The 23,737-nt window shown below is 40.2% G+C and overlaps 2 protein-coding genes across 2 annotated transcripts in view; one reads left to right on the forward strand and one right to left on the reverse strand.

The window, feature by feature from the left end:
• Positions 1 to 12,096, forward strand: part of ift172 (intraflagellar transport 172) — a 69,474-nt gene extending 57,378 nt beyond the window's left edge. The window contains exons 40-48 of the mRNA XM_051960661.1: positions 1,713 to 1,829; positions 2,360 to 2,470; positions 4,602 to 4,721; positions 5,037 to 5,132; positions 5,678 to 5,737; positions 5,948 to 6,046; positions 7,974 to 8,127; positions 9,490 to 9,581; positions 10,660 to 12,096. Of these exons, the coding sequence (XP_051816621.1) occupies positions 1,713 to 1,829; positions 2,360 to 2,470; positions 4,602 to 4,721; positions 5,037 to 5,132; positions 5,678 to 5,737; positions 5,948 to 6,046; positions 7,974 to 8,127; positions 9,490 to 9,581; positions 10,660 to 10,749 (939 nt within the window). The 3' untranslated portion in view covers positions 10,750 to 12,096. The remainder of the gene's footprint in view (positions 1 to 1,712; positions 1,830 to 2,359; positions 2,471 to 4,601; positions 4,722 to 5,036; positions 5,133 to 5,677; positions 5,738 to 5,947; positions 6,047 to 7,973; positions 8,128 to 9,489; positions 9,582 to 10,659) is intronic.
• Positions 12,097 to 12,334: 238 nt separating this feature from the next.
• Positions 12,335 to 21,500, reverse strand: LOC110950253 (nuclear factor 7, ovary-like). The gene has a single exon (XM_022192722.2). It carries the CDS (start codon positions 14,546 to 14,548, stop codon positions 13,082 to 13,084), a length of 1,467 nt encoding a protein of 488 aa, XP_022048414.2. The 5' UTR covers positions 14,549 to 21,500; the 3' UTR covers positions 12,335 to 13,081.
• Positions 21,501 to 23,737: the final 2,237 nt, after the last annotated feature.

A 23,737-nucleotide genomic window follows, 5' to 3' on the forward strand; every position in this document is an offset into this window, starting at 1 on the left:
TGCGAATGCTTAGTGATGTCCAGCCAACCAGATCTTAGAGAATACAGTGGTGAGTGAGAAATTTTGCATTTGAAATGAAAGTGAAGCATGATACTGAATCAAGTCTCTTTCAGGTGGAGGCTGCGTGGCTGTGCAGTAGATCACTGTAATCAGTCACAGATAGAAAGATGGTTTCCACAATTATTTTCTTTGCACCGAATGTGAAGCATATCTTATTTTTAAAATAAAAGCCAATCTTCAGTTTGAGTTTTTTTGTAACTAGAGATATGTACATTAAATGAAAGCTTTTTTATCAATCCCTATTCCCAAGTATTTATAGGAGGACACCCTTTCAATCAACGTATCATCAGATGTAAAAATTCTTAGATTGTCAAAATTTTGTAAACGACCCTTTAATAAAATCATTATATTTTTTTTCTGGGTGTTTAAAGCCAACTTTAGATCCTTTAAAGCTCTTTGTAATACCTGAAATGCAGTCTGAAGCTCTTTTATCGCCTGCACTGCAGAAGGAGCAGATGTATAAATGATTGTTAGCCTAGCCGCGCTAGACAACCCACGGCAACAAATTTAATTCTCTGCCAGGGTGGGTCTAGTTACCCTCCATAAGGCTCGAGGCTGGATGCTCCTAAAACTGGCCGGACGAATCACCATGAAGTGTAGAGTCAGAAGGCGGGCGTAACTAAGTGACGACAGAGGCGCGACGATTCTGACAGAAACAACCGGCGCACAATAAACAGTTATCTTTCGACTCGGCTTTGGCCACAGCCCTTGAAGATTTGAAGCTAAAATTCAACTTGAAAGATAAACAGAGGACGACACTGAAGTGTTTCATTGAGAAGAAAGACATATTTGGACTTATGCCGACGGGATATGGCAAATCCTTAATATACCAGTTGGCTCCGCTGGACTTAGCCACAATCCGCCACTCCGTCAGCCTATTCGTTGCGCTGATTGGTTGTATACCTACCCAATTGCTGCAGAGTGATTTGAAAGACAACCTTTTAGCCCGCCTCCCTCCCTGTCGAACGGCCCTAGACCCTTGTGCCTTCAGAACATGAGTCTAGCGCGGCTAGGCTAGATGATTGTGTCATCCACATACAAATGCAAATTGGCTTGAATGTCTTTACCTAAATAATTTATTAAAAAATATAGAAAATAAGACAGGAGCCAAATGGAACCTTGGGACACACTCTTAGTTAATTCAAGCAAGTCTGAAATCTCATATTGCAGCATCCATCAAAACAATGGCAGTATGATTCTTTTTGTCCATTGCTCAAGCTTTCTAAGTAGCTCATGTTGGTTTATGTGCCCTTCAAGCCTTAATGTACCATTTGTATGTACTCACTAAACCTGGACTGTAACAACATCCTATAGTTCCATCCTCTGCAGACATTTCTGTCACAGTATACTGCAGCATTTTTGGGCACACACTGGCAATTATCCGCTCCTCTGGCAACTAAATTTTTTCTTGCATTTTGTCTTGATTGTATTTCAGTCGATGTATTATACTGGGGAGCCTTTTAGTGAGAGAAGATGCATGAATGTCAATATTTTCCTGAATAAGAAAACAAAGCATTCTGTATTTCTTTCACATTTTGTGGTACTTCTTTGTATTTTTACCTCATCCGAGTGAATGTCATGTATTCAACATGAGGTGTACAAGTATTACCTGTACATGTGCTCTTCATCTTCGCTGTGTTGTGTTTTGTTAGAACTTTAAGATCCTCCATAAGTACGTTGCTCTGTACGCCACACATCTCATCAAGGAGGAAGACGCTGTGAAGGCTCTTCAGCTCTACATACAGCATGGAGCACCACCGAACTCACAGGTACACACACACACACACACACTCGCTGTACACTTTATACCTTATAAGGTGTATCTTCTTCGTTCTTGTTTTGCTGTGGGATCAGCCTGATTTTCTCAGCGCTTTTGTTAATGTAGGCCTTTTGCATTTACCTTTCTAAATGTCGAAATTGTATTAAAATTCATGACATTAGGCTTCAAGTTCCAGGGAAAACTTGACAAATGTTTATTTCTGCTGAAGCTAAAGAGTCAATCGGTTCAGTTCCAAACCACTGTTGACGAGTACAATCAAGCAGACAACTAGTCTTTGTTTCACTAGATGTGCAAAAATAATAACTGGGCCTAAGCACAAATTAAACTGTTGTTTAGTTTAACTAAATATGCTGTGTTTTTTTTTTTTTAGATTTTTTCCTGTTTATTAGTGTATAACTACATCATTAAAAGTCAAATATGTTTATTTTACTTGCCTTTATTGCCTGTATATTTGTTCCTTTATTTGCTCCTTTATTTTTATGCTCACTTTTAAAGATGTTTCACTTTTTCTCAAATCAGAACTTTAACATCTACAAGCGTCTGTTCCTGGACCTAATTAACCTGCCCGACACCGATGGACCAGAGTCTTACCGCATGTGGGCTGACCTCCGCAATTTCCTGCTGCAGCTGGTAAATCACCAATAAATGAAGAAAAGCCTTTATGGCAATCCTAAGTATTTCATTAAAAGGCAGCGGGGCATTTCGGTTTTTATCCAGGAAGCTTCCTCAGTTTCAACTGACTGGTGAGGAGATCCAGATTTATTCTCACCTCTGACTCACATGGGTCACATGTGCATTACTGTCCTGGGGCCTCATTTATAAAGCTTGCGTACGCACAAAACAGGGCTAGAAAGTGGTGACGTGATTCACCACTTTCTATGCAAAGGTTGTGATTTCTAAAAACAAACTTGGCCTGAGAATGTGCGCACCGGTGCGCCAACTTTGATACTTGCTTATGCACATTTTGGAGACAGAGGGAACGGCAGTGCCGGAGGGTGAAGTGGCGAATTGAAACCAGATTGATCTCAAACCTTTATTGTTATCACACATTAGACTTGTAGAGCCGGATAATCATAAACCCTCATTGTTGTAGATGTTCCTATAGTGCGCCATTCGGCCTACGACTGTATTTGCAGAACTATGTTCATATATCAAACTTCCATCTTCAAATGGTATAGAGCGGTGAGGGGCACTGATTGATTACTAATTTGAAAAAGGCGTGTGACAGTCAGTCCAATCGCTGATCAAGCGGATAAACAGCGGGGGACAGCGGTGCGTAACGTGGCACAATGGATGGATGTGCTGGCATTGCTGGAAGATCACGTTAAGAATGGAGAGAGATTTTAGGGATCACGGGGATTTCCTGGCCCATGACGATGACTGGCTAATAAGCCGATTCAGATTACCTAGAGCAGTACTCTTGGATCTATGTGCTGAACTGGGCCGTCTTAGACAGACCCACCCGCCGAAACCACGCCATCACTTGGGGGTTTCTGGCGACACCGGCTCCTTCCAGCGTTAAGTGGCCGACAGGTATGTTTTATATGAAGACTATATGAGGGTACATTTGTTGTCTAAATCCTATCTGGGTCTGATATACAGTTAAATGATGTCCTTTAGATCTGGGATATCACAACCATCCCTCAGCGCAATAATGCCAGCTGTTTTGGATGACATTATAAACATGACCAGTCAATACATCAGGTTTCCTTACACTGTGGGTGAACAGGCCAACACTAAACAGCAATTTGCAGCAATGTCTGGTTTCCCAAATGTAATCGGCGTAACTGACTGCACTCATGTTGCTGTAAGGGCTCCGAGTGAAAATGAATTTGTCTATGTGAACCTAAAAAATGTACATTCAATCAGTGTACAAATTATTTGTACATCGGACATGATCATAACAAATTTAGTGGCAGGGTGGCCTGGGTCAACACATGATTCATTCGTCCTGACGCACAGCAGTAAAAAGACTGCCGGCCGGCGCTGTAAAATGCCGTGGATCAGCAGCTTATTTATATACAGATACATTCATGAGTTACTTTGCATTGACCATTCATGGTAAAATGTGGGTGTGTTGTGGGCGGAATGTGAGGTAGATACACCTGTGCAATCTTCCAGCTGGTGTGTGATTTATCAAGAAATTGCGTGCAGCTGTGCTTACGCACAGTTTTATAAATCAGGGGCGAAGGGCGTACGCACATTTCAGATTTTCGGCGTATGCAAACTTTTAGTATGGATCCTACGCAATGTTTTATAAATGAGGCCCCTGAGCAGCAACAGGGAAAGACTTAAAGAGAACGGACAGCAGTGTTTACCTTCAGGACAGAGGAGACAAATGGTTTGAGAAGGGAGTGAAGCAAGTTGTTTGTCTTAAACAGGAACAGATATCTCTAAACAGGGAGTTTATGGCACCACTGATCAGGTGCAGTCCTGAAATCCCTCCCTTGCACAATCACAACCATTCACATCTTCATTAATGAGCCATGTGTTTTAATACCTGGGACTGCCCAACAATCAATCACTTAGAACTAACGAAGCGTCTTTAATGAGAAGTCAAACATCTTTTAAGAACCAAAAAGAAAATTCCAGCTGCCTTCTATTAAGACACTTGGAAGAAAAAGCTTTGTCTGTCTCTACCTGAGCATCTGATCAGTGTAAAACCAAAAGGCTTTCCGCACATTTGCAACTTGATATTCCACAACTAATTTTAATTTTACTTCTAATTGTGTCCCTTCCTGTCTCATGTGTGTGACTTCAGTGTGAGAACATGTCCAAGTCGGCCGAGGCCAACTCTCCAGCTCACGAGGATTTTGAACAGATGCTGCTGATCGCTCACTACTACGCCACGCGATCTGCCGCTAAAGGAGTGGAGCAGCTGGTACGCAAAAACACAAACAGCACTTTGAATATTTCACTTCAGTTTTAAATAAAGACTCGGACATAATCAATAGATGTGAACATTAATATAACTACTGAATACTTTTTCCTGCTTGACTTAGTTGTTCGATTTGTTCCTGATAGACGTGATTCATCCAACCTCCAGTTCCAGCTGCAGAAATATCAATATGTTGTATTATTCTGGGACGTATCTAAACCACACACTGACAGCTGATCTTTTCTATATGAATAAAGCTTGTGCAAAAGTTGTATTTCTCATTTTAAAATGCTCTCCCGTTCTCCTGTGTGTTTTCAGATCAGCGTAGCCGCAAAGCTGTCCGTGTCTCTGCTGCGTCACACTGAGCTCATTCCTGCAGACAAGGCTTTCTACGAGGCCGGTCTGTCCTGCAGGGTGGGTCCACCAACCTCAGACGACACACACAGCTGTTCTAATTTAGATTAGATCAGACTTTGTACTCGGCTAATCGTAAAATCTTTAGTTTTGGCAGAAGTTTCATGCCTCAGTATGGCAGGTTTTCTCCAGTCAGAGCTGAAAAGCACCGTGCCATGCTCTACTCCTGTAGCTGATAAAACTCCTTTATATTCTGTGAATTCCCCAGAAAATTAATAATACTCCCTGACATTCATTGATTGAAGTACATTTCAAAGTTCCATTATTTATTCCACAGCTATCTACAAAACCTCTAATTCCACTTTTATTGGTCCAATCATGTAAATATGTCTGGACTTGGACTCCGGTCCTGATGTAAATTATGATCTGTGGCTCTTTTTGTTTAGTTAATTTGCTTGTGGAAGCAGTTGAAAGTTAAATTAGTTGTTTAGCTTTTCAGTGGCTTTTGTAATGTGAATCCGACAGTGCAGAGAAGCATTTTTGGGAAAAGCTTGATGTATGTGTATAATTTTACCTGCAGCTGTTGTGTTTTTTCATCCTTGCAGGCGGTTGGCTGGGAAAACATGGCCTTTATCTTTCTCAATCACTTCCTGGATCTGTGTGATGTAAGTATCACAAAAATCATCATCTTCTGCCTTCAAATCTGTACCCTGACTTGTGTGGCTTTATTCATTTTGTAAATACAAGAAAAATAATTTACATGCCAACGCCTTTAGACTCTCTGTGCAAATGAAAAGTCTGTCAAAAAATAAATAAAAAAGCCAGTTACGTATGTAATCTGTTTTACTGCCTGATTGGTTGATCTCTGTCTCTAGGCCATCGACGAGGGGAACCTGGATGCTCTGGACCACACTGACTTCCTGGAAACCGACATTCCTTATGAGGTTCCAATTCCCACCAAACTCTGTGTCACTGTAAGACATCATCTCCACCCACCAAACACACATCCAGACGTCCCACAGGACACGCTGCACTCACACTGATAGATGGAGACAATATTGGGGTTGTGCAACAAATCAGATCTGGTCCTATTAGTGTCGCATTCCTCTGTGGTATTGTTTATAAATGAGAATAAATGGAGTCTGTGCAGATTCATGAAACCATTAGCGTCACCGTCAGATGATAATCAGCTCATCCTGAAGTCACATGAAAGATCGGTCCATTTAACCATCCAGGTTTCAGCAAACTGTGAAGACAAACTCAGTTGTAAGCGCTCAGGTTATCATTTAGTAATACATTAATCATCCTTTCATAATCTCTTACCTTTATATTTACTCATTTTCAGAGGAACAAAATGCTGATGCGTTTTCAGGTTAAAAGTGGAAACTGCTTCACGCTTAGCACGTGTACATACACTGTCTGTCCAGAAAAAGTCACCGCTAGGATTTAATTGAACAATTAGGTAAGAGCCTTCCATTGGATAATTACTTCAGTGATGAGTATGTTTCAGCTGACAACAACTTATTTAACCCTAGCTGATGCAGTGAGGAGCTTCTCATTTCTTAAATAACCATGAAGACATATCCTGTGGTCATGGAAAAGATGTTAATCTGTCTCAGAAGGGTCAAATTATTGGCCTGCATCAAGCAAAGAAAACAACTAGAGAGATGAAACTACTAAAATCAGATAAAGAACTGTCCAACGCATGATTAAAATCTGAAAGATCGTGGTGAACCATCGACTTCGAGAAAGAAATGTGGTCGGAACAAACTCTTAGATGATCGTAGGAAATCAACAGTAGAACTCACAGCTATGTTTAATAGTTAAAGTAAGAGTATTTCCACATGCACAATGTGAAAAGGAAATCAAGGGGTTGGGACTAAGCAGCTGTGTAGCCCTAAGAAAGCCACTGATCAGTGAGGCTAATCAGAAGAAGAGGCTTCAGTTTGCTAATTAGCATCGTTATGTTTCCAAAGAATGAGGTCAGCTGAGTACCTGAATACACTGAATGACCAGGTCTTTCCATCAGTGGAGTTTTTCTTTCTTGATGGCATGGACATGTTCCAAGATGATGATGCCAGGGTTCATGAGCTCACATTGTGAATGAGTGGATCAGGGAGCATGAGACGTTATTTTCACACATGGGTTGGCCTCCACAGAGTCCAGACCTCAGCCCCACTCTGAATCTTTCTTTATGAAGGAATGAACAGCTTTGACGGAGTACTGCGCTCTCTGAGTGCTTTTCTTGTTATATTGGTAATTTGTTTCATAATTCATTGTATGTTTATATGCAAGTTCACTTGTATTATAAGCACTTTTATAATTACATTTTATTCCTAAATAAATAAAACAGGCAGAGGTAATCCACACAGGCCTGTGTTTCCACTTCACCTGTATAATGCTGGCCCCTGATGAACAATGCTGAAAGAACCTAATTGCTGAGTGCTGTTAAAGAGTCATCAGTAGGAACTCTGAAGTCCTTAAAGAGCAATTTGGGGCCTAATTATTGACACTGTTGCTCATGTTTATTAATTTTTGATAACTCTTGTACCACTGTTTATGATGGATGGCATCAGGGCGTTCATTAACTAAATTCACTTAGCTGACCAGCAGTAGGATTCTTGTGCCTAACTTTATTAGACAGTTAATCAGTTTATCAGTTGACACAAAGTTAAAGATTTGTCTTACGTTCTTTGTCAAGCAAAAACTCTAACAAATTTTGAGTATAGCTTCTTGAGTTTGCTTTGTTTGATCACAAAATGAAAAATAAGTCCTCAAACTGTAAATCATAAAGTTTTCGATGGAAAACTTGGTTTCAGGTCAACACGAAGGTTATGATTCATCTCCAGGAAATGAGTCTTAGTCTGCAGTGATGGAAACATGACTCTGCGTGTGTTCCAGGACTCCCAGCGGGAGCAGATCCGTGACTGGGTGCTGATGGTGTCCATGGACCATCGCTTGGAGCAAGTGCTGCCGCGTGACGAGAGGAACTCGTATGAAGCTTCTCTGGTGGCTGCAAACACTGGCCTTCGCTCGCTGGCCTGCATCCTCACTGGTAACACACATGCTCATACACACTCCACTAAAATGTTGAGAACTTCATCAGAGCTGCTGAAGTCAAAAACTGGAAAGAGATCAAGAGAAAACAAAAACTCTGATCTGACGCAACAACAGAAACTTAAATGATTTCAAGATTCACATTGGAATTCTTGTGCACGGCTCTTCTGGAGTCGAATAAAAAAAAAAACTATATTGAAGTACAAACATTGCCAAAACAAAACCCTCTACAAGAGTAATAAAAGATAAAATTCAAAAATATGATAAATAATCCTGAATGTACTAGCAATTGTCCAGGAATCTAGATTACTTGGTGATAATAATATGAAGGAACATAAGAAATACTGAAACTGTAATAACAGCAGAAAATGGATATTTTTGCTGAATATTTTTGTCACTATGTAGTACACTGCAGTAGTGCATTTATTTAGTATTGTATGACCTTTTACACTACCAGTCAAAAGTTTGGGGTCACTTACAAATGTCCTTATTTTTGACAGAAAAGCATTTTTTAAAATGAATCAGACATTAAATGAATCAGAAATACAGTCTAGACATTGTTAATGTGGTAAATGATTATTCTAGCTGGAAACAGCTGATTTTAGTGGAATATCTCCATAGGGGTACAGAGGAACATTTCCAGCAACCATCACTCCTGTGTTCTAATGCTACATTGTGTTAGCTAATGGTGTTGAAAGGCTAACTGATGATTAGAAAAGCCTTGTGCAATTATTTTACCACATGAATAAAAGTGTGAGTTTTCATGGAAAACGTGAAATTGTCGTGGTGACCCCAAACTTTTGAACAGTAGTCTATATGTAATAAGAGGTGTGAAAAAAAATCTAAAGTCTGTTCATATAAAATGCAACAACCTGATTAAAATTTTGGTGACATCTCCATTCAATTAGTCTCCTTGTGCAGTGATGCAGTGCTGAAAATTCAGTTATGTAAGCATGTCAGCACCGTCTATGAAGAGTGCTGAAGCTCCTAAACTGTGTCAAAACAGCGACACTTCAACTTGAGTTTCATTCAGCGCTTCTACCTCTTCAGAAGCATTTTTGCTTGTGTATTTTCTCCACTTATTGTACTTTTACCCATTTTTTTCTGTTCTGTTTGTGTTTCCTGTAGTTTAAAAATGTTTATCTACAGTCGTGTTTAAGGACCCTCCATAAAAACTGCATGGTTTATTTAAGGATTTGCTCCCTGAATTTTATTTGAAATAAAAACTGATTCAAACTACACCTTTATTATTCACCAAACATACCATCACTTGGCTGCTGGTGTTGATTTTCCAGTTTGCTGCTTGAATGTGCACAGACGTAGCAATGCGCCCCTCACTCTGTGGTGTTCCTGCCTGCAGGCTACCCCGTGCTGAGGAATAAAATCGAGTTTTCATCAGCAGGGAAAGCAGCCAACAAGGAGGACTGGAACAAATTTCTCATGGCCACAAAGGTGAGATGACACAGTGCTGGAGTGTCCCATTACATGAGAAAAGAGAGAGCAATAGGAAAGAAAATACCAGGTGTGAATAAAAACCGTCATGACTGTGTTTGACTGTGACGACATTTCTTGAGTTTTATACCAATAGATAAATATCTAACAAAAGAAAAGCTGGGTTGGTACTCAACAACAAGAGAGAGAGAGAGATTACACACCTTTCTCAGAATTTACTACGAACTAATCCTGAAAATTGTCCACATTATATTAAATTTCTTTCACAACATTCAGTGGAGCAGATCTGGAGACATCAATATCTCAGGTATAAATGCTGTATAATCGATTGACTGCTTAGAGGATAAAATGTCAGAAAGCATTGAATATCATTGCTTGAGGCTGGAGCTAACGTATGCAGATTGCTTTTATCTCTGACCAGTTGAACAGTCAGAAACAGAACAAATACTCAGGTTTGTAAACCAGGAATTAGGGATTTTTGTCTTTGTTTTTTACATTTTCCTCTTCCATATGCTAAGCTAACACCTACTTGTAGCTACGTTTTTACTTGACTGTATGAGCGCAGGATTGATCTTATCTCTTTTCACAAGTTTATTTCTCAAAACATTGACCTGTTCTTTTAAAAATTTGCAAAAGCAAAAATATGATGCATAATTTTAATTCAAATTAAATTATTTCAAAAATGTCATTTAGCTTTAATGTCATAATAACATTTCAAATTGTAATCATCATGTTTTGGGTTTGGTTTGTGTGATTTTAGATTGATTTCATTACTAGGGCGAATAAAATGTGTATGCCAGGAAGATCTAGATGTGACCCAGTTCACATGTAAGCAGCACTGCTTACTAAAGAGACTCCTGTGGAATACAAAAGTAATAATAACAATTACATGTCCAAGGTGTCCACAGCTGTCCAGTTGTCCACCTCCAAGACAGCATAATCAATACTTCTCTCAATTTGTGCTATTGCATTACAACGCCAAACATATTAAAACAGCCCAAGTTGTCCTGCGATAAAGCTAATTAGTTACGTGCTTATGAAACTTAATGATTGGTTGCTTGTGTCCCTCTACCTGCAGACCACTCACAGTCCAGAGTGTCAGGACGTCCTCAAGTTCATCAGTCAGTGGTGTGGAGGTCTGCCGGCGTCGGGATTCTCCTTCCACTGATACAAACACTCCAGCTTTGCTACGTAACATTCTGTTTTAACACTTCTTTGTTGCAGCATCCAAAATACCAATTTTCTTCATTTTTTTGTCTGTTCTCTGTCAAATTAATATATTTATTTAGTCAACTTTTCTGTATTTTTTACATATTTGATGATGACTTAATGTTTCAAAGTCTCCTCCGTGCTGCCAGGCAGAAAATCTACATTTTTTATTTAATTTGAAATGAATTTATTCCTCTCTTTTCAATTGCAACCAATGTGTCATCTATGTGTAACTGTACATTTTGAGAAAATGTACATAAATGTTGTTCTGGACATGAGGAAGAGTTTGACAATATTTGACAACAGAAACGCTACAGATAGCAGCTTGTTAGCTTAGCATAGCATAAACACTTGGGACAGCAGGAAACAGCTAGCCTGATTCTGTCCAAGCTAAATAACTCTTTATATCTATTTTATGTTATCCATCCAAAACCTGAGGCGTGAAAGTGATTATTTTGTGATTAGTAAATACAGTATTTGTAACAGAGTTAGCCGTTTCCCTCTATTCCCAGTCTTTATGATGGACTAAGCTAACAGGCTGCTAACTGTAGTGACGCATTTGTTGTACAGAATGAATATTTACTGAAACGTTTAACCATTCCTTTAAAAACTGTACACTTTGACAGCTACAACACAATGGACAGCCACAAAATATTTCTCATAAACTCCTGTATAACTCCTATAAGAAATTTGAAACAAATGCCTAAATATCTTTAAAATTACATCTCATCAGCACATTTTGGTTAAATGCATCAAATCTCATGAAAACCCGATGTGTTTTTGATGACTGACATTATCGAATTCCCTCTGTGTGCCTGTTTCTGCTGAAGATCTCAAGTGAGGATTGTGCTCGCAGGGCAGATTTAAATAATGACAACTGAGCTCTTTGGCACAGTGGGTCCATCAGTGTTGGTTTTTCATGAGATTTGAGCATTACTGCTCAGTTTATCTTGAGCCACTGTCACCATGGAAACACATATCATCAGTGTCTTTGTTTCTGTCCACTTCTGTATCCTCTCACTCATCAGAAGGACTTTCGCTCAGGATGGCATTGCTGGAAAAAAGAGCCAAAGGTTTCTGTCCGAGTTGAAGACCTTGTACTCCAGCAGATGTGATGATGGTTACTGTTGTGACACCTTGATACTCCGCAGGCAGTTTGAAAGACTATTTGAGACTGAAATGTTCTCTTTTCTCTTTGAATGTGTGTTTCAGAAGCCGGTCATGTCTGGCAATGCCTGTAATGTGTGTTTGATATCGAATGTATTTTGTTTAATAAAGTTCAAATAAAAACTAGTTTTCAAACATTTTCCGATTTCATGTTTTCCATGAAAGCTTACACTTTTGTTCATGTGCTAACATCATTGTGACAAGGGTTTTCTAATCATCAATTAGCCTTTCAACACCTTTAGCTAACACAATGTAGCATTAGACCACAGGAGTGATGGTTGGTGGAAATGTTCCTCTGTACCCCTATGTGGATATTCCATTAAAAATCAGCCGTTTCCAGCGGGAATAGTCATTTACCACATAAACAATGTCTAGAGTGGATTTCTGATTCATTTAATGTCGTCTTCATTGAAAAAAAAACACTGCTTTTCTTTCAAAAAATAAGGACATTTATAAATGACCCCAAACTTTTGAATGGTCGTGTATGTTTCAGAAAATTAAATACCTTATTAATCATTACCCGAAACTACTAATCTGTGTTGACCATCTCTCTGCAAAGTTTTGTTGATGAACTAGTACTGGTAAAGGTATAAAAAAAAAATCTGAAAACTTACACAAAATTTCTGGCATGTGCTAAAGTATGCTTTCTGTGTTGTTTATCAGGCTACTAACAGAAATGTGCACAAATTCAGGCCCAATTTCATGAAAGTTCGTATAGAGGTTGAACATGGGGGAAAGAAGGATCAATTTTTGGTTTTGAATTTTGTTGTGAATCTAGATCAATTTAATTAAAGTTGCAAGATAGGGCCCCAACCTTGGCTGAGGACTGTGCTGTCTGAGTGCCTTAGATCAGATGTGATCAGATGTATCAGAGGGACAATCAGATGTTGCAGATGTGCACTGCTCTTTGGATTGAATTTGAAGAATTTGTTGGTGTAAATAAAGGTTTTTGAAGGAGGGGAAATTACTTCTGGTGCTGCTACAGAAAAAGTCTGATTATTTTCAGTGGGTCCTAGATATGCTCAGCAAATTTCATTATAATTCCTCCAGCAGTTATTTCCCTCTGAAGCACAAAGATGATTACCAAAGATGCTTCATTGTCTGGACTCCATGATCTTCAGTACTTAGTCAAAGATAGAGGAGTCATCATAATCATCACATTTCAAGTCATTATCATCACTGTCTTTGCTGTCAGCATCACTGTAAGAGGTATTATTTTGTTTGGATACTGTGTGTGATCGTATCCTGAGTAGGTACTCATCACTTGTGCCGACAAACGGGAACAGCGTCTCAGTGGAAGTGCATGAGAAGGTGTGTATGAGGTTGTTGGGATCAGAGAAGCTCAGCTCTCTTCTGTCACAGTCCAGATCTACTCTGATCCTCTGGAGCTGCTCCTTCACCGGAAGGACAAACATTGGATTTATAGGGGAGAAAGCTTTGTATGTGCCTCTATGTAACCCGATTGTCCACAATCCAGACCGTGAGTCTAAATGTCCTTTCCGTTCCACAGACTCTGGTGCTACACCTAGAACCCAGTGTGAGCAGTCTCCCACCTCCACCTCCCAGCTGTGAAGCCCTGATTTAAAGCCCTCAGATCCGAGGACGATGCAGGAGCTGTCAAACCTCTCTGGGTTGTCTGGAAGCCTCGGCGTCTCTCCCCATTTGACACAGCTCAGATCTTCAGACAGGACGAGTCCTGGATGAGCAGTGTTTGGATCCAAGATCACAGGACTGTAAGAGCCCACTTCACTCAGCTTGTTAAAGATGTTGAAGGTCAGGTTGCCCAGATGTTGAGCCTCGTCTATCAGAGCTCCTGAGAGCAGCTGTGGATCCTCCAGTTGGGGGCAGCGCTGGACTCGATCCACCGAAGCCTCGTAGTTGTGGAGGAAGGAGACATCTTCGGCTCTCAGCTCCTCCTCTGTGGCTCTGATGGTGTCTGACAGAGCTCCTATCTGTCTGCTCAGAGCCTCCATCTTCTCCTCCATCACCTCGCGTTTTTGCTTTTCCTCGTCCCTTACAGCAGCGATCCTTTCCTCTTCTTCCATTTCTAGAAACTCATAAAGCTTTTTAAACTGCTTCTTAATCTCCCTCTTTGCATGCCGGGCCTGGACTCTAATGTGTGCTGCCGTCTGGACGTAGTTCCCTTTAACTTGCTCAAAGAGCTTGAGTTTCTCCTCTAGGGGTTTTAGGGAATTCTGGAGCTCTTCTCTGCGATCCCGTGCTGCTTCATCGATGGGTCTGAACTTATGATCGGAGTGTTTTTCTGAATCTCTGCAGATGAGACAAACTGGCTGCTGATGGTCCAGACAGAAGAGTTTGAGTTTCTCCGAGTGCAGACGGCAGAAAGTCTCCGCCTTCTGATCTCTCTCCAATACAAAGGCCTCACACAGGTTCTTTAATGCCAAGTTACGTGGTGGGTGTTTCCTTCCAGATGTGCTCTTACAAACAGGGCACGTGTGAGCTTGTTTCAGTCTCCACCACCTCCGAAGGCAGGCTTTACAGAAGCTATGGCTACATGGCAGAAGAACAGGATCTGTAAAGATGTCGTGGCAGACCGGACAGCAGAGATTCAGCTCTGATCCAGAAGCCATTTTCTGTAGCACAAAACACAACAGGTAGGATGTAGCAAACGTCCCACCAAAGTTCACTTAAACAGTTTGAGCTGAGCTGAAAACTCACATTCACTGGAGATTGAAGTATTAATATCCCAGTTCTCTTTTCTTGAGGCTGGTGCCTGTCGTTCAGTGTGTGCGTCTCCTCCCAGGGGAACAATAATAACATGAGTGAGTCAGAGAATGGGTGGTGTTTCCTCAGTTGTTTTCCTCTAAATGCTCAGCTGGAATGAAGCAGGGGCGTGTTTCATTTCACTGTGCTACTGGTTCCTGCCAGTTTTTCTGAGGGCAGACTGACTCATACCAGCTGACTGATACCATCCAGGAAGTCGTCCAATCAGCTCCAGCTCTGATGTTTTCAAAGTGAACTCCAGTACAAATGACATGCCAAAGTCTGTTCAGGGAGCACAAAGTTGTAGAAAAAGTTGTGGAAAGCCTGTCAAATGCAAACTTCTCCGTTTAAATTTCCACGGGGTGTTATTAAAAGGCACAGAGCAAAATGAGTGTGACAGCTTAGGGGTAGGAAAAGACCTACAAGTGAACATTACAACAGGCATTACAACATCCAGTTCTTTTAATACAGCTGCAATGATGGCCTCAAAACACCACTCCACAGTCCTGTGTACAGTCAGTATATCAAACCACAGACTCTACATATTAAAGAAGAATGACATCTCTGGTTCTGAAAAATAAAGCCTATTTTAAAGGGCCTGCATTCTTCCGAACAGCCATAAGGGGGCGACTCCTCTGGTTGCTTAAAGCGTCTAATTGTATAGAAGTCTATGAGAAAATGTTCCACTTCTTGCTTGATTTTGTTAACTCAGTAAATGTTTATGGAATGAGTTTATGGTCTCAATTGTGAACTACATGTCTCCTTTAATACATTATAATGCCCATTCTATAAATTATGGTCTCATTTACAGTGAAATATACAATGAATCAGGGTGTGGTCTAGATTGAGGCTACCTTGTGACTGACAGGTTCTTATCATATGGACAATAGTAGTTGATTCAAAAACCAAGATAGTGAAAGTTCTCTAGGGTGACATCACAGTTGCTACATACATTAATGTTCAAAAGTTTGGGGTCACCCAGGCAATTTCATGTTTTCCATGAAAGCTTACACTTTTATTGACGTGCTAACATAATTGCAACAAGGGTTTTCTAATCATCAACTAGCCTTTCAGCACTATTTGCCAACACAATGTAGCATTGGAACACAGGAGTGATGGTTGGTGGAAATGTTCCTCTGTACCCCTATGTACGGTAGATATTCCATTAAAAATCAGCCGTTTACAGTCTAAATAGTCATTTACCACATTAACAATGTCGAGACTGTATTTTTGATTCATTTAATGTTATCTTTAAAAAATCTTTTCTTTCAAAAATAAGGACATTTGTAAGTGACCCCAAACTTTTATACGGTAGTGTATGTAACTAATCGTAAAAATGAATACAGTTTTAGCACGTTACCTCGTCCAGAACATCATGATTCTGCCATAATGAAGCTTGCATAGTAAACAGCTTATGCATTTATTCATAACTGATATTATATTAACTTCCTGTTTCCATCTTGCCTCCTCAAGAGATGTCTTTAGTGAGTTTCAGCTCATTTGGAAACACTTCACTTCAGGTTTTATTTGTCAGGCTCATTTAAGTCAGGCTCTGAGCAACAAATCACCAGTTACTCCTGGAGTTTGCTTCATGTCCTTCCTCATATCGTCTGTTTCTCTCCACTTTCTATATGAAATAAATGCCTAAAATGTCTGAACGAACAATCTTTAAAAAAAACTGAAGTAGTGCTGGTTTTCTGAGCCTCCTTTATTAGCTTTTATTGTAAAAAGTCTCAAAACCAACTCAAAGCTGATGAATTCAGACTTATGCATGATGAGTCCACAATAAATTCAGAAAGTATTCAGAGCTCCTTGAATACGTTATTGTGTTAAATGGATAAAATTATCATTCAAGGGTATGAATACTTTCTGAAGCGTCTGTATAGAAAAAGGAAGGTTCATTCGCGTCCCTGAAGAGAAGTGCTGATATCATTCATGTCCACTTCTGAAGTTTAAACTTCATAAATAACCGAGACCAAAGACCTTTTTGTGTTTATATACTGGATTTAATTCCTAAGAAACTCTTAAATTGAGAAGGGGTGAGTATAAAAAATGGCAAGTTTGTTTTATGGCATCCTGTGGCAGATTTTACTGGTTCTTCTTTTGTATTGTAACAAATTATATAGAGGAAGTCCTGTCCTGAAAGTTATTTCTCAGCTATATGCACATCACTTTTACTATTTTATTATTATTTATTAAGTCAATATCTGTGGAATACAGTCATTAAAAATAAAACAAAGTCTAAAACAAAAAAAATAAAGACAAAAAGCAAAGAATAGTTGATTTGTTTATTTCATTATATCATAGTTTACATTTTTAAGTCCCACAAAGATAAAAAAAAAAAGAGAAAAAAACTGAGTTCATAGAGAAAATATACATGCACACTATAGATATTAATATGATTTATGTACAATTCTGCAGTTTCAACTTAATAAATCCTGTTACTTAGATTCATGAGCAGCAGTGCTTGGACACCTGGTCTGACAAACCAGTTATTCTACATTTATAGCAAGAATAATACATATTGGTATCAGAAAATCAACAAAAACTGCTACCTGCATACCATCTGAGTTAAGAACCTACTTAAAAATGCCTTATTTGTACTTTCTGGATGGAGAACTCCACTCAGAGTGCATCTACTGTGCATATACAGTATACAGTCTATACTGCCTCCTTTCCCAGCAGACCTATACATCCGCAATCAATATGGAAGCCCGTGTTTGGGGAAATGCATTAGTCAGTGATAACTCAGGAGATTTCCTGCTGCCGGCTTTATCTCTCACCTGCTCTGTTCAGTCCAGTTTAACCTCATATTACATTTATTTATCTGACACGTGGACCCTGCAAATAATGGAAGACTTGACATTAGAGTCAGCTCTTCAAAAGAATTTATATTCCCAAAATGTCACGTTGAAGCTAAAAATATCCCTTGTTTTGTTAGCAATCTTGTCTTCCTTCACTGTCCTCTTTATTCTCATTTATAGTATATTATTTGTTTTGCTATGTCTCCATGTCAGAACCATAATGAATGAGCCTCGTGTAGTTTGTTGCATCACAATACTGTATAATACTGAAGGCTGCTGATGTGGATCCACACAGGCCAACAGGATATTAACAGCAGCCATTTATCCTCACTTATTTCCTTCTTATTACATGTTACAGACATTAATGCATGATTAAGGCCTCCTGTACATTCGTTAATGCAAATTTTTTTTATCATATATTCACTTAAATATTTGATAAAATATGTGGTTACTTTTATGTAACTCTGCCTTTCTATCTTTTTTGTCCATATTTGTCATTTTATGTGTGGTTTTAATTCCAAACAAACATAAAGCGTGAATAATTAGTGGGATTTGCTACGGCTGCTCGCATCATTTTGGTCTCAGCTAATTGCAGCTTCTGATCTCACTTCAGAAATGAATCTGAGGCCAGATCCCTCAGTGATGACGCTAACTAAACCTGACTGTGTGTCATACAGTCCTGTGAATCCGGCCTTCTTGAAGATCATAGTGGACTTCTTTTGATTCGGGCGGCTGATGTAACGGAGATGCAACCGGCAGAAAGAGCAGCAGCGATGGTGGAGAATGGAAGCAAAGTGAATGAAGCAATATTTTCTGCTCGTTTTCACAAAATGAGACCTTACGAGTGTGTATGCGTGGTGTTTTTTTCACTGGCAGCTTCCCATATTTCTCATTTTTTCTCTTCTGTGTTTTGGGTTTTGTACATGAAAGCGACTTATTTCCAGTTTGGAGTTTGGGGAAGAATAAAACGGCCACATCTTATTTGCCCTCGTGATTATTTTTGGATTATTGTTGTTTTTTGGAGCCCACATTCTAGATTACTAAATGATATTTGGCGGTCAGTTACGCTGCATTAACTCCTATCTGCAGCGCCCCCTGCTGTGTGGATGCCAACATCTATCATTTCTTTACATGTGAAACAGGTAGCCAAAACGATTTGGCCCCACAAAGCCCAAATCTGGCAGGATAGCAGCAGTAACTCGGCCCAGGTGCTGTATGATCGAAGCCCCACAAACGTCCTGAGTAAAGAAAAACTGGCTCCATCCTTGGTGATGAAACTGAACCAGGTCTGTATAATGCCCAGTTTCAGGTCACCACACATGGTCCGTGGTCGGTTTGAATGCAGCTAAATTTGTTCATTTTCAGCCCAAACTGGCCCAAATCCACACACACACACCCAGAACTTAGCCAGATCTGGCAAATGTTACTTGGCCAGAGGCAGTGCAGCTAAAAGTGAGCAGATGCCACAACACTGCCGAGTGTGCCGACATTCAGCTGGCAGCAAGCGCTTGTTTTTGAAATCAACTTTATAAGCAACAAATATGTGAAATTAGAAGTCTGGAGGTGCAACGGTTGTTTGGTGATTAATAAAAGTCTGTTCTGTTGGTTTAATTGGTGTTTATTGGCTAATTAATCAGGCCAGATGTAATTAACTACATCAGATGAAAAGAGCACATTTGCAGTGATGCTGATTAACTGTCACTGAAAAAAAATCAACAAATGCAATAAAACAACCCCCTATAATTACAGCTGGGTGCATTTGTGTACATCTTCTATACATCAGACATCAGTACTTTTACGTCATCAACCTGACATTCGATTCACTTCCAGAAAAAAAATAACCATAGGAAGCAGAAAATTCAAATTTAAACAGGTGTATAATTGCTATTGTAGTAGGTTATGAAGAAGTGTGTTAATAGCTTGTTAATTTTGCTACTTCACGTTAATTTTTAGTTTCCTTTTGTGATTTTTTAAAATGATTTCCCTTCAAGATTAAAAAGAGTTCTACTTAGTATGTTGTTCATTTTCTACCCTTATGCTCTTATTGAACTCGACTGCACCCATAATACCCAGATTTTATGCAAAAAGATGATGTCTGGTAGGACGAAACGGGTAGAAAACACAACAACCCTGAACGATCATGGAGATTATTTGTTGGAGAGTTTCAGAATTAGCAACCCTTTGTTGTCATGGTAAAAAAAAAAAAGAGAGAGAGAGAGAGAGAGAAAGAAACACATGGTTAAGGCTAAAAAAAACAATCTTTAAAAGATTAATTGACTTTTGGTGTTTAAAAGGGGAACTCACAATGGTTTCTTAGACCCAACCATCCACCCCGACCCCCTCCCAACTGGCTATGACAACAATTTCTTTCTTTAATCCCACCATAGTTACGTCCACCACTAGAGGGCACTTTCTAAATAAAATACAGTTATGCATCCCAATCAGCTACCTAGTATTGGTTTCTATGAGTTCTGCCTCAGAAAACACCGCAGCTAACTGTGATAATCTTGCCACAAAAATACCTCAGAATGTATTTGTAATATGCATTTATGTATTGTAATTCCTAAAGTGGCCAAGAAACATGTTAAAAATATTATTAATTTACTGCCAAGGCCTAAAAAATTTTATTTTAACAAAGGAGCTTTATAAAAGCGACCATAAGTCCACCATCTAGTGGTCAGTAGTGGTACTGCCTCTTCCTCCACTACAGTCAGCTGCGTATATTTAAGACAGCATTTTAACTGAAAGATGAGGACCTTCAGTTTTTTGTTGATTATTTTTTTACATGACTGGGAAACTCAAGTGTAAATAAGATGTTAATCTATCGTTTGTGATGGTTGATATTCGGTCTCTCTCTTGGCATTCACCGCGTGCCTTAATTGTATGGACATTTAAATCAAGGTCCGCTGTGAACACGAGGAGAGACAACCCATGTTCCTCTGATCCTTGTCCTCAGCTGACTTACTATGTCACTCTGTGCTACTTTCTCCAATTCTGCCCAGTTTTCCTACATGTCTTGCCGTGTGATGCAGCTCTGCTCCGCTGTGCCTCATTTGATCATTTCCACTCATTACCTTTTCTAAACCACTTTTCCCAGCATAGACCGCTCTGTCCTACTTTTTCCCACTGGAGCTAATATCTCCAGTTTGACTGAGTCGGTTCATTCCTCGCCTTGACGGACACAATCATTTTCTCAGCCGGACCACTTTAGAAATTAAAACTGTTATCTCATCGTTGATTTACAAGAAGAGCATTGAAGGACTCCTATTCAAAACAGATAAAGAAATGTCAGTATATTGAAGTTGTAAATCTCTCATGGCACTATTTAACAGCTTCTAAGATGTGAGTGTACATTGGATTGGACCACATACACAGACTGCTAATGCATGAGCGTTGACTGCACTGGTTATTTATAACGCCCGCTGATAAAATGCACACGCACTGTCGCACTACAGACCAGATTACACTGACACTAGCATTTATGTCGACGCTCAAGCTGATTACACTGGATGCAGTGACAATAATGAGGACATTTACTTGTCATACATTATCTTTAAAGGCAGAATGGTGGCGGTTTATTCTCAGCTTGTGGCCCTCTGCAGTGCTCTGTCTCCTCCTGCAGTCCACACACAGGTAGGCAGGGTTTGAACAGGCTGTAGAGGTCAAAAAAATGGCTTAAATGTGGGTTTTATGAACTGTCTAAGTGGACAAAGCTGACAACCCGACTGTCTGTCTACTGGCTGCAGTGATTCTTTAAAGATTACTGACAAAGCTAAGTGAATTACACTGAATATAGGAACACTACCAACAGCAGTTTGCTTGTTTGAACCTCGTCGCGACAATTTCTGCATGGAGCCATGATGAGTCGTTCTTTTGTATGAATACAAAGCTATGTTTCCAGTCCTTAAAATGTATTTTGGCAATTTGATTTAAGGATCTTAATGATTGCTAGACGTCTCAAGAAAAGATTCAAACATTTTGTTCACTGGAAATCTGCTTTTTTTTTTGTGTGTGTGTGTGTGTGTGTGTGTGTGTGTGTGTGTGTGTGTGTGTGTGTGTGTGTGTGTGTGTGTGTGACCTCCCTGCCGCAGATAGAGTTTTGGACGCTGCAGCTCCAGACAGCATTCTCAACACTTCCAGCTGCACTGCACTGCATGCAACGATAATGCAACTTCAACTACATTAAAGGCGGACATGACGCTGGCTGAAATTGATTGTCTGACTGGAGCAAGTGTAAAATCTCTGCAAATTGATTTTCATCCCACAGATGAGTGGAAACCAATAATGGCTTACTGGAAGACTGGGGAGATGCAGTGAAAAAAGAAAATCTGGAACAGTGCAATGCAAGCCATGTGGAGATATGCAGTTTTTTTTAAAGCTGCAAAAAAAAAAAAAAAAAAAAAGATCTGGCATGGTCCTTTAAGCAGCACTGCGGACCATTAAAGCAATATCCTCCATTATCCAGCAGCACAAGCAGCAGCCATAATGCACGTTCTTATACACCACTGCATTATAGTGACATAGCTGCAGGGGAGGAAGCTGCTGCTGCAATTTCACTCCTCATCACCCCACATGAGCTCCCAAAAAAGTAAAAAAAAAAAAGAAGAAGAAGAAAGAAAGAAAGAAAAAAGGCATCATGACATGCAGTTTCTTCTTTGATTTGTGCAGCAGCAGCATGTGTGCTGCTCAAAGGCTCCTGGGCAGAGGAAAGGAGATGGACCCATCTGCAGCCTCATTAACTGCTGAAATGCTAATGACCCAGATAGCTCATGTAGGCTAAAAATGAAGAGGGGAGGGGGTGGCTGCCTTTGTGGGGGTCGGGCGTGTGTGTTAGAGCCTATATACAACATCTTTTACGATTCCCTAACGCAGACACCCACACAAATCACTCAAGTTACAACAAAACAAATCGTCCCATATATATTACCAATAACAAAATAAAGATTTTGGTGTCTTTTTTTGTAATTAGAGCATCATATTTAAGCTGCCATAACAGTACACAATGGCGAATTAGAGTATAATATTACATTTTATGCAGCATTTGGGAAAGGATCTGGGTGTGGGAGCAGGATTTGGCTCGTTTATCAGAAAAGAGACAGAAATAAAGAGTTCCGCAGAGCACGACAGCACACTGCGGCTTTTGCTGGAGCAGATTTAGCGCAGATGAAAGGAGCTGATGGAGGTTCGAAAAAAAAAAAAACACAACAGCACACAACGCCTAAATATAGCGGATTTTTTAAAAAAAAAATGTGAGTAAAACCGAACAACAATACCTTTCAGTTGCAGGGTGCAGGATAAATGACGCAGATACTTATTTTATTTACCATTAGCGGGCATATTCTTAGATTGGATGTTCAAAAAAAAGGCAGCCCAGACCTCCGTAAAATACACCGATGCATGAGGTTCGGACTGTCCGGCGACGGAACACTTTAAACCGGCTTGATTTGCGAGCGCCGCTCGGTCCGCGGTCCTCTCCTCTGGAGGTCCATGCAGGGATGCGGAGGATGCGGAGGAAGAGGAGGGATGCTGCGGGGGATGCGGAGGTCGGATCGTCCTTCTTGCTCAGACGAACTGAAAGAAGCGCTTCTGTTTTTTCTCTCTCTCTCTTCCTCCAATAAAGCTCTTAAAGCACCAATAGTCCAGGACCACCAGAGCCAGGGAATATCCTGAAGCCTCAAAAATCAGGTTTGGTGTGAGCTGGGTGCAGTCCCTGTAGCTGTATGGCAGGATGGAGGGAGAGAAGTTGGGCGCAGTCAGATGGAGAGAGGAGAGGGGAGGGGGTGGTCCTCTGAAAGAGAGGGAGTCAGATGAAGCCAGGTTTTTACATCCTCAGCTTCCAGCTCTGTCCTCCCTCTGCTCTCCATCCCCCTGTCCTCCTGAAGGAGGGAGGGAGGGAAAAAAGAGAAAGCATCTGCCTCACAAAACCGACCAAGTGACACCAGGTCCACTCCATCTGACTCTAAACTGTCATTAATTTAGGCGACTGTGATTTAATCCAAATGGTTTTAGGAAACAATTCGATAAGCCTCCATGGGCAGAAGTATGCGGACACCCAAAGCTACAGCTGTGTGTCTGCTGGACGTGTAATCTCCAAACCAGAAGCATTAATCCGAATCCTCTCCCATGGTTTCAGGCTTTACATCTGCAGAGTGTTTGTGAAGTCCAACGCTGATGAGAGGTGACAAGGTCTGATTGTCAGTTTGTGTTGAGCTTGTTCAGATAGATGTCGACTGAGGCTGAGGTCAACGCACT

The sequence above is a fragment of the Acanthochromis polyacanthus genome, chromosome 16, assembly GCF_021347895.1.
Source record: "Acanthochromis polyacanthus isolate Apoly-LR-REF ecotype Palm Island chromosome 16, KAUST_Apoly_ChrSc, whole genome shotgun sequence".
Classification (NCBI taxonomy): domain Eukaryota; kingdom Metazoa; phylum Chordata; class Actinopteri; family Pomacentridae; genus Acanthochromis; species Acanthochromis polyacanthus.

Coding starts and splice junctions, on each gene's coding strand:
- LOC110950253 (XM_022192722.2), bottom strand. CDS start 14,548: ATGGCTTCTGGATCAGAGCTGAATCTCTGCTGTCCGGTCTGCCACGAC.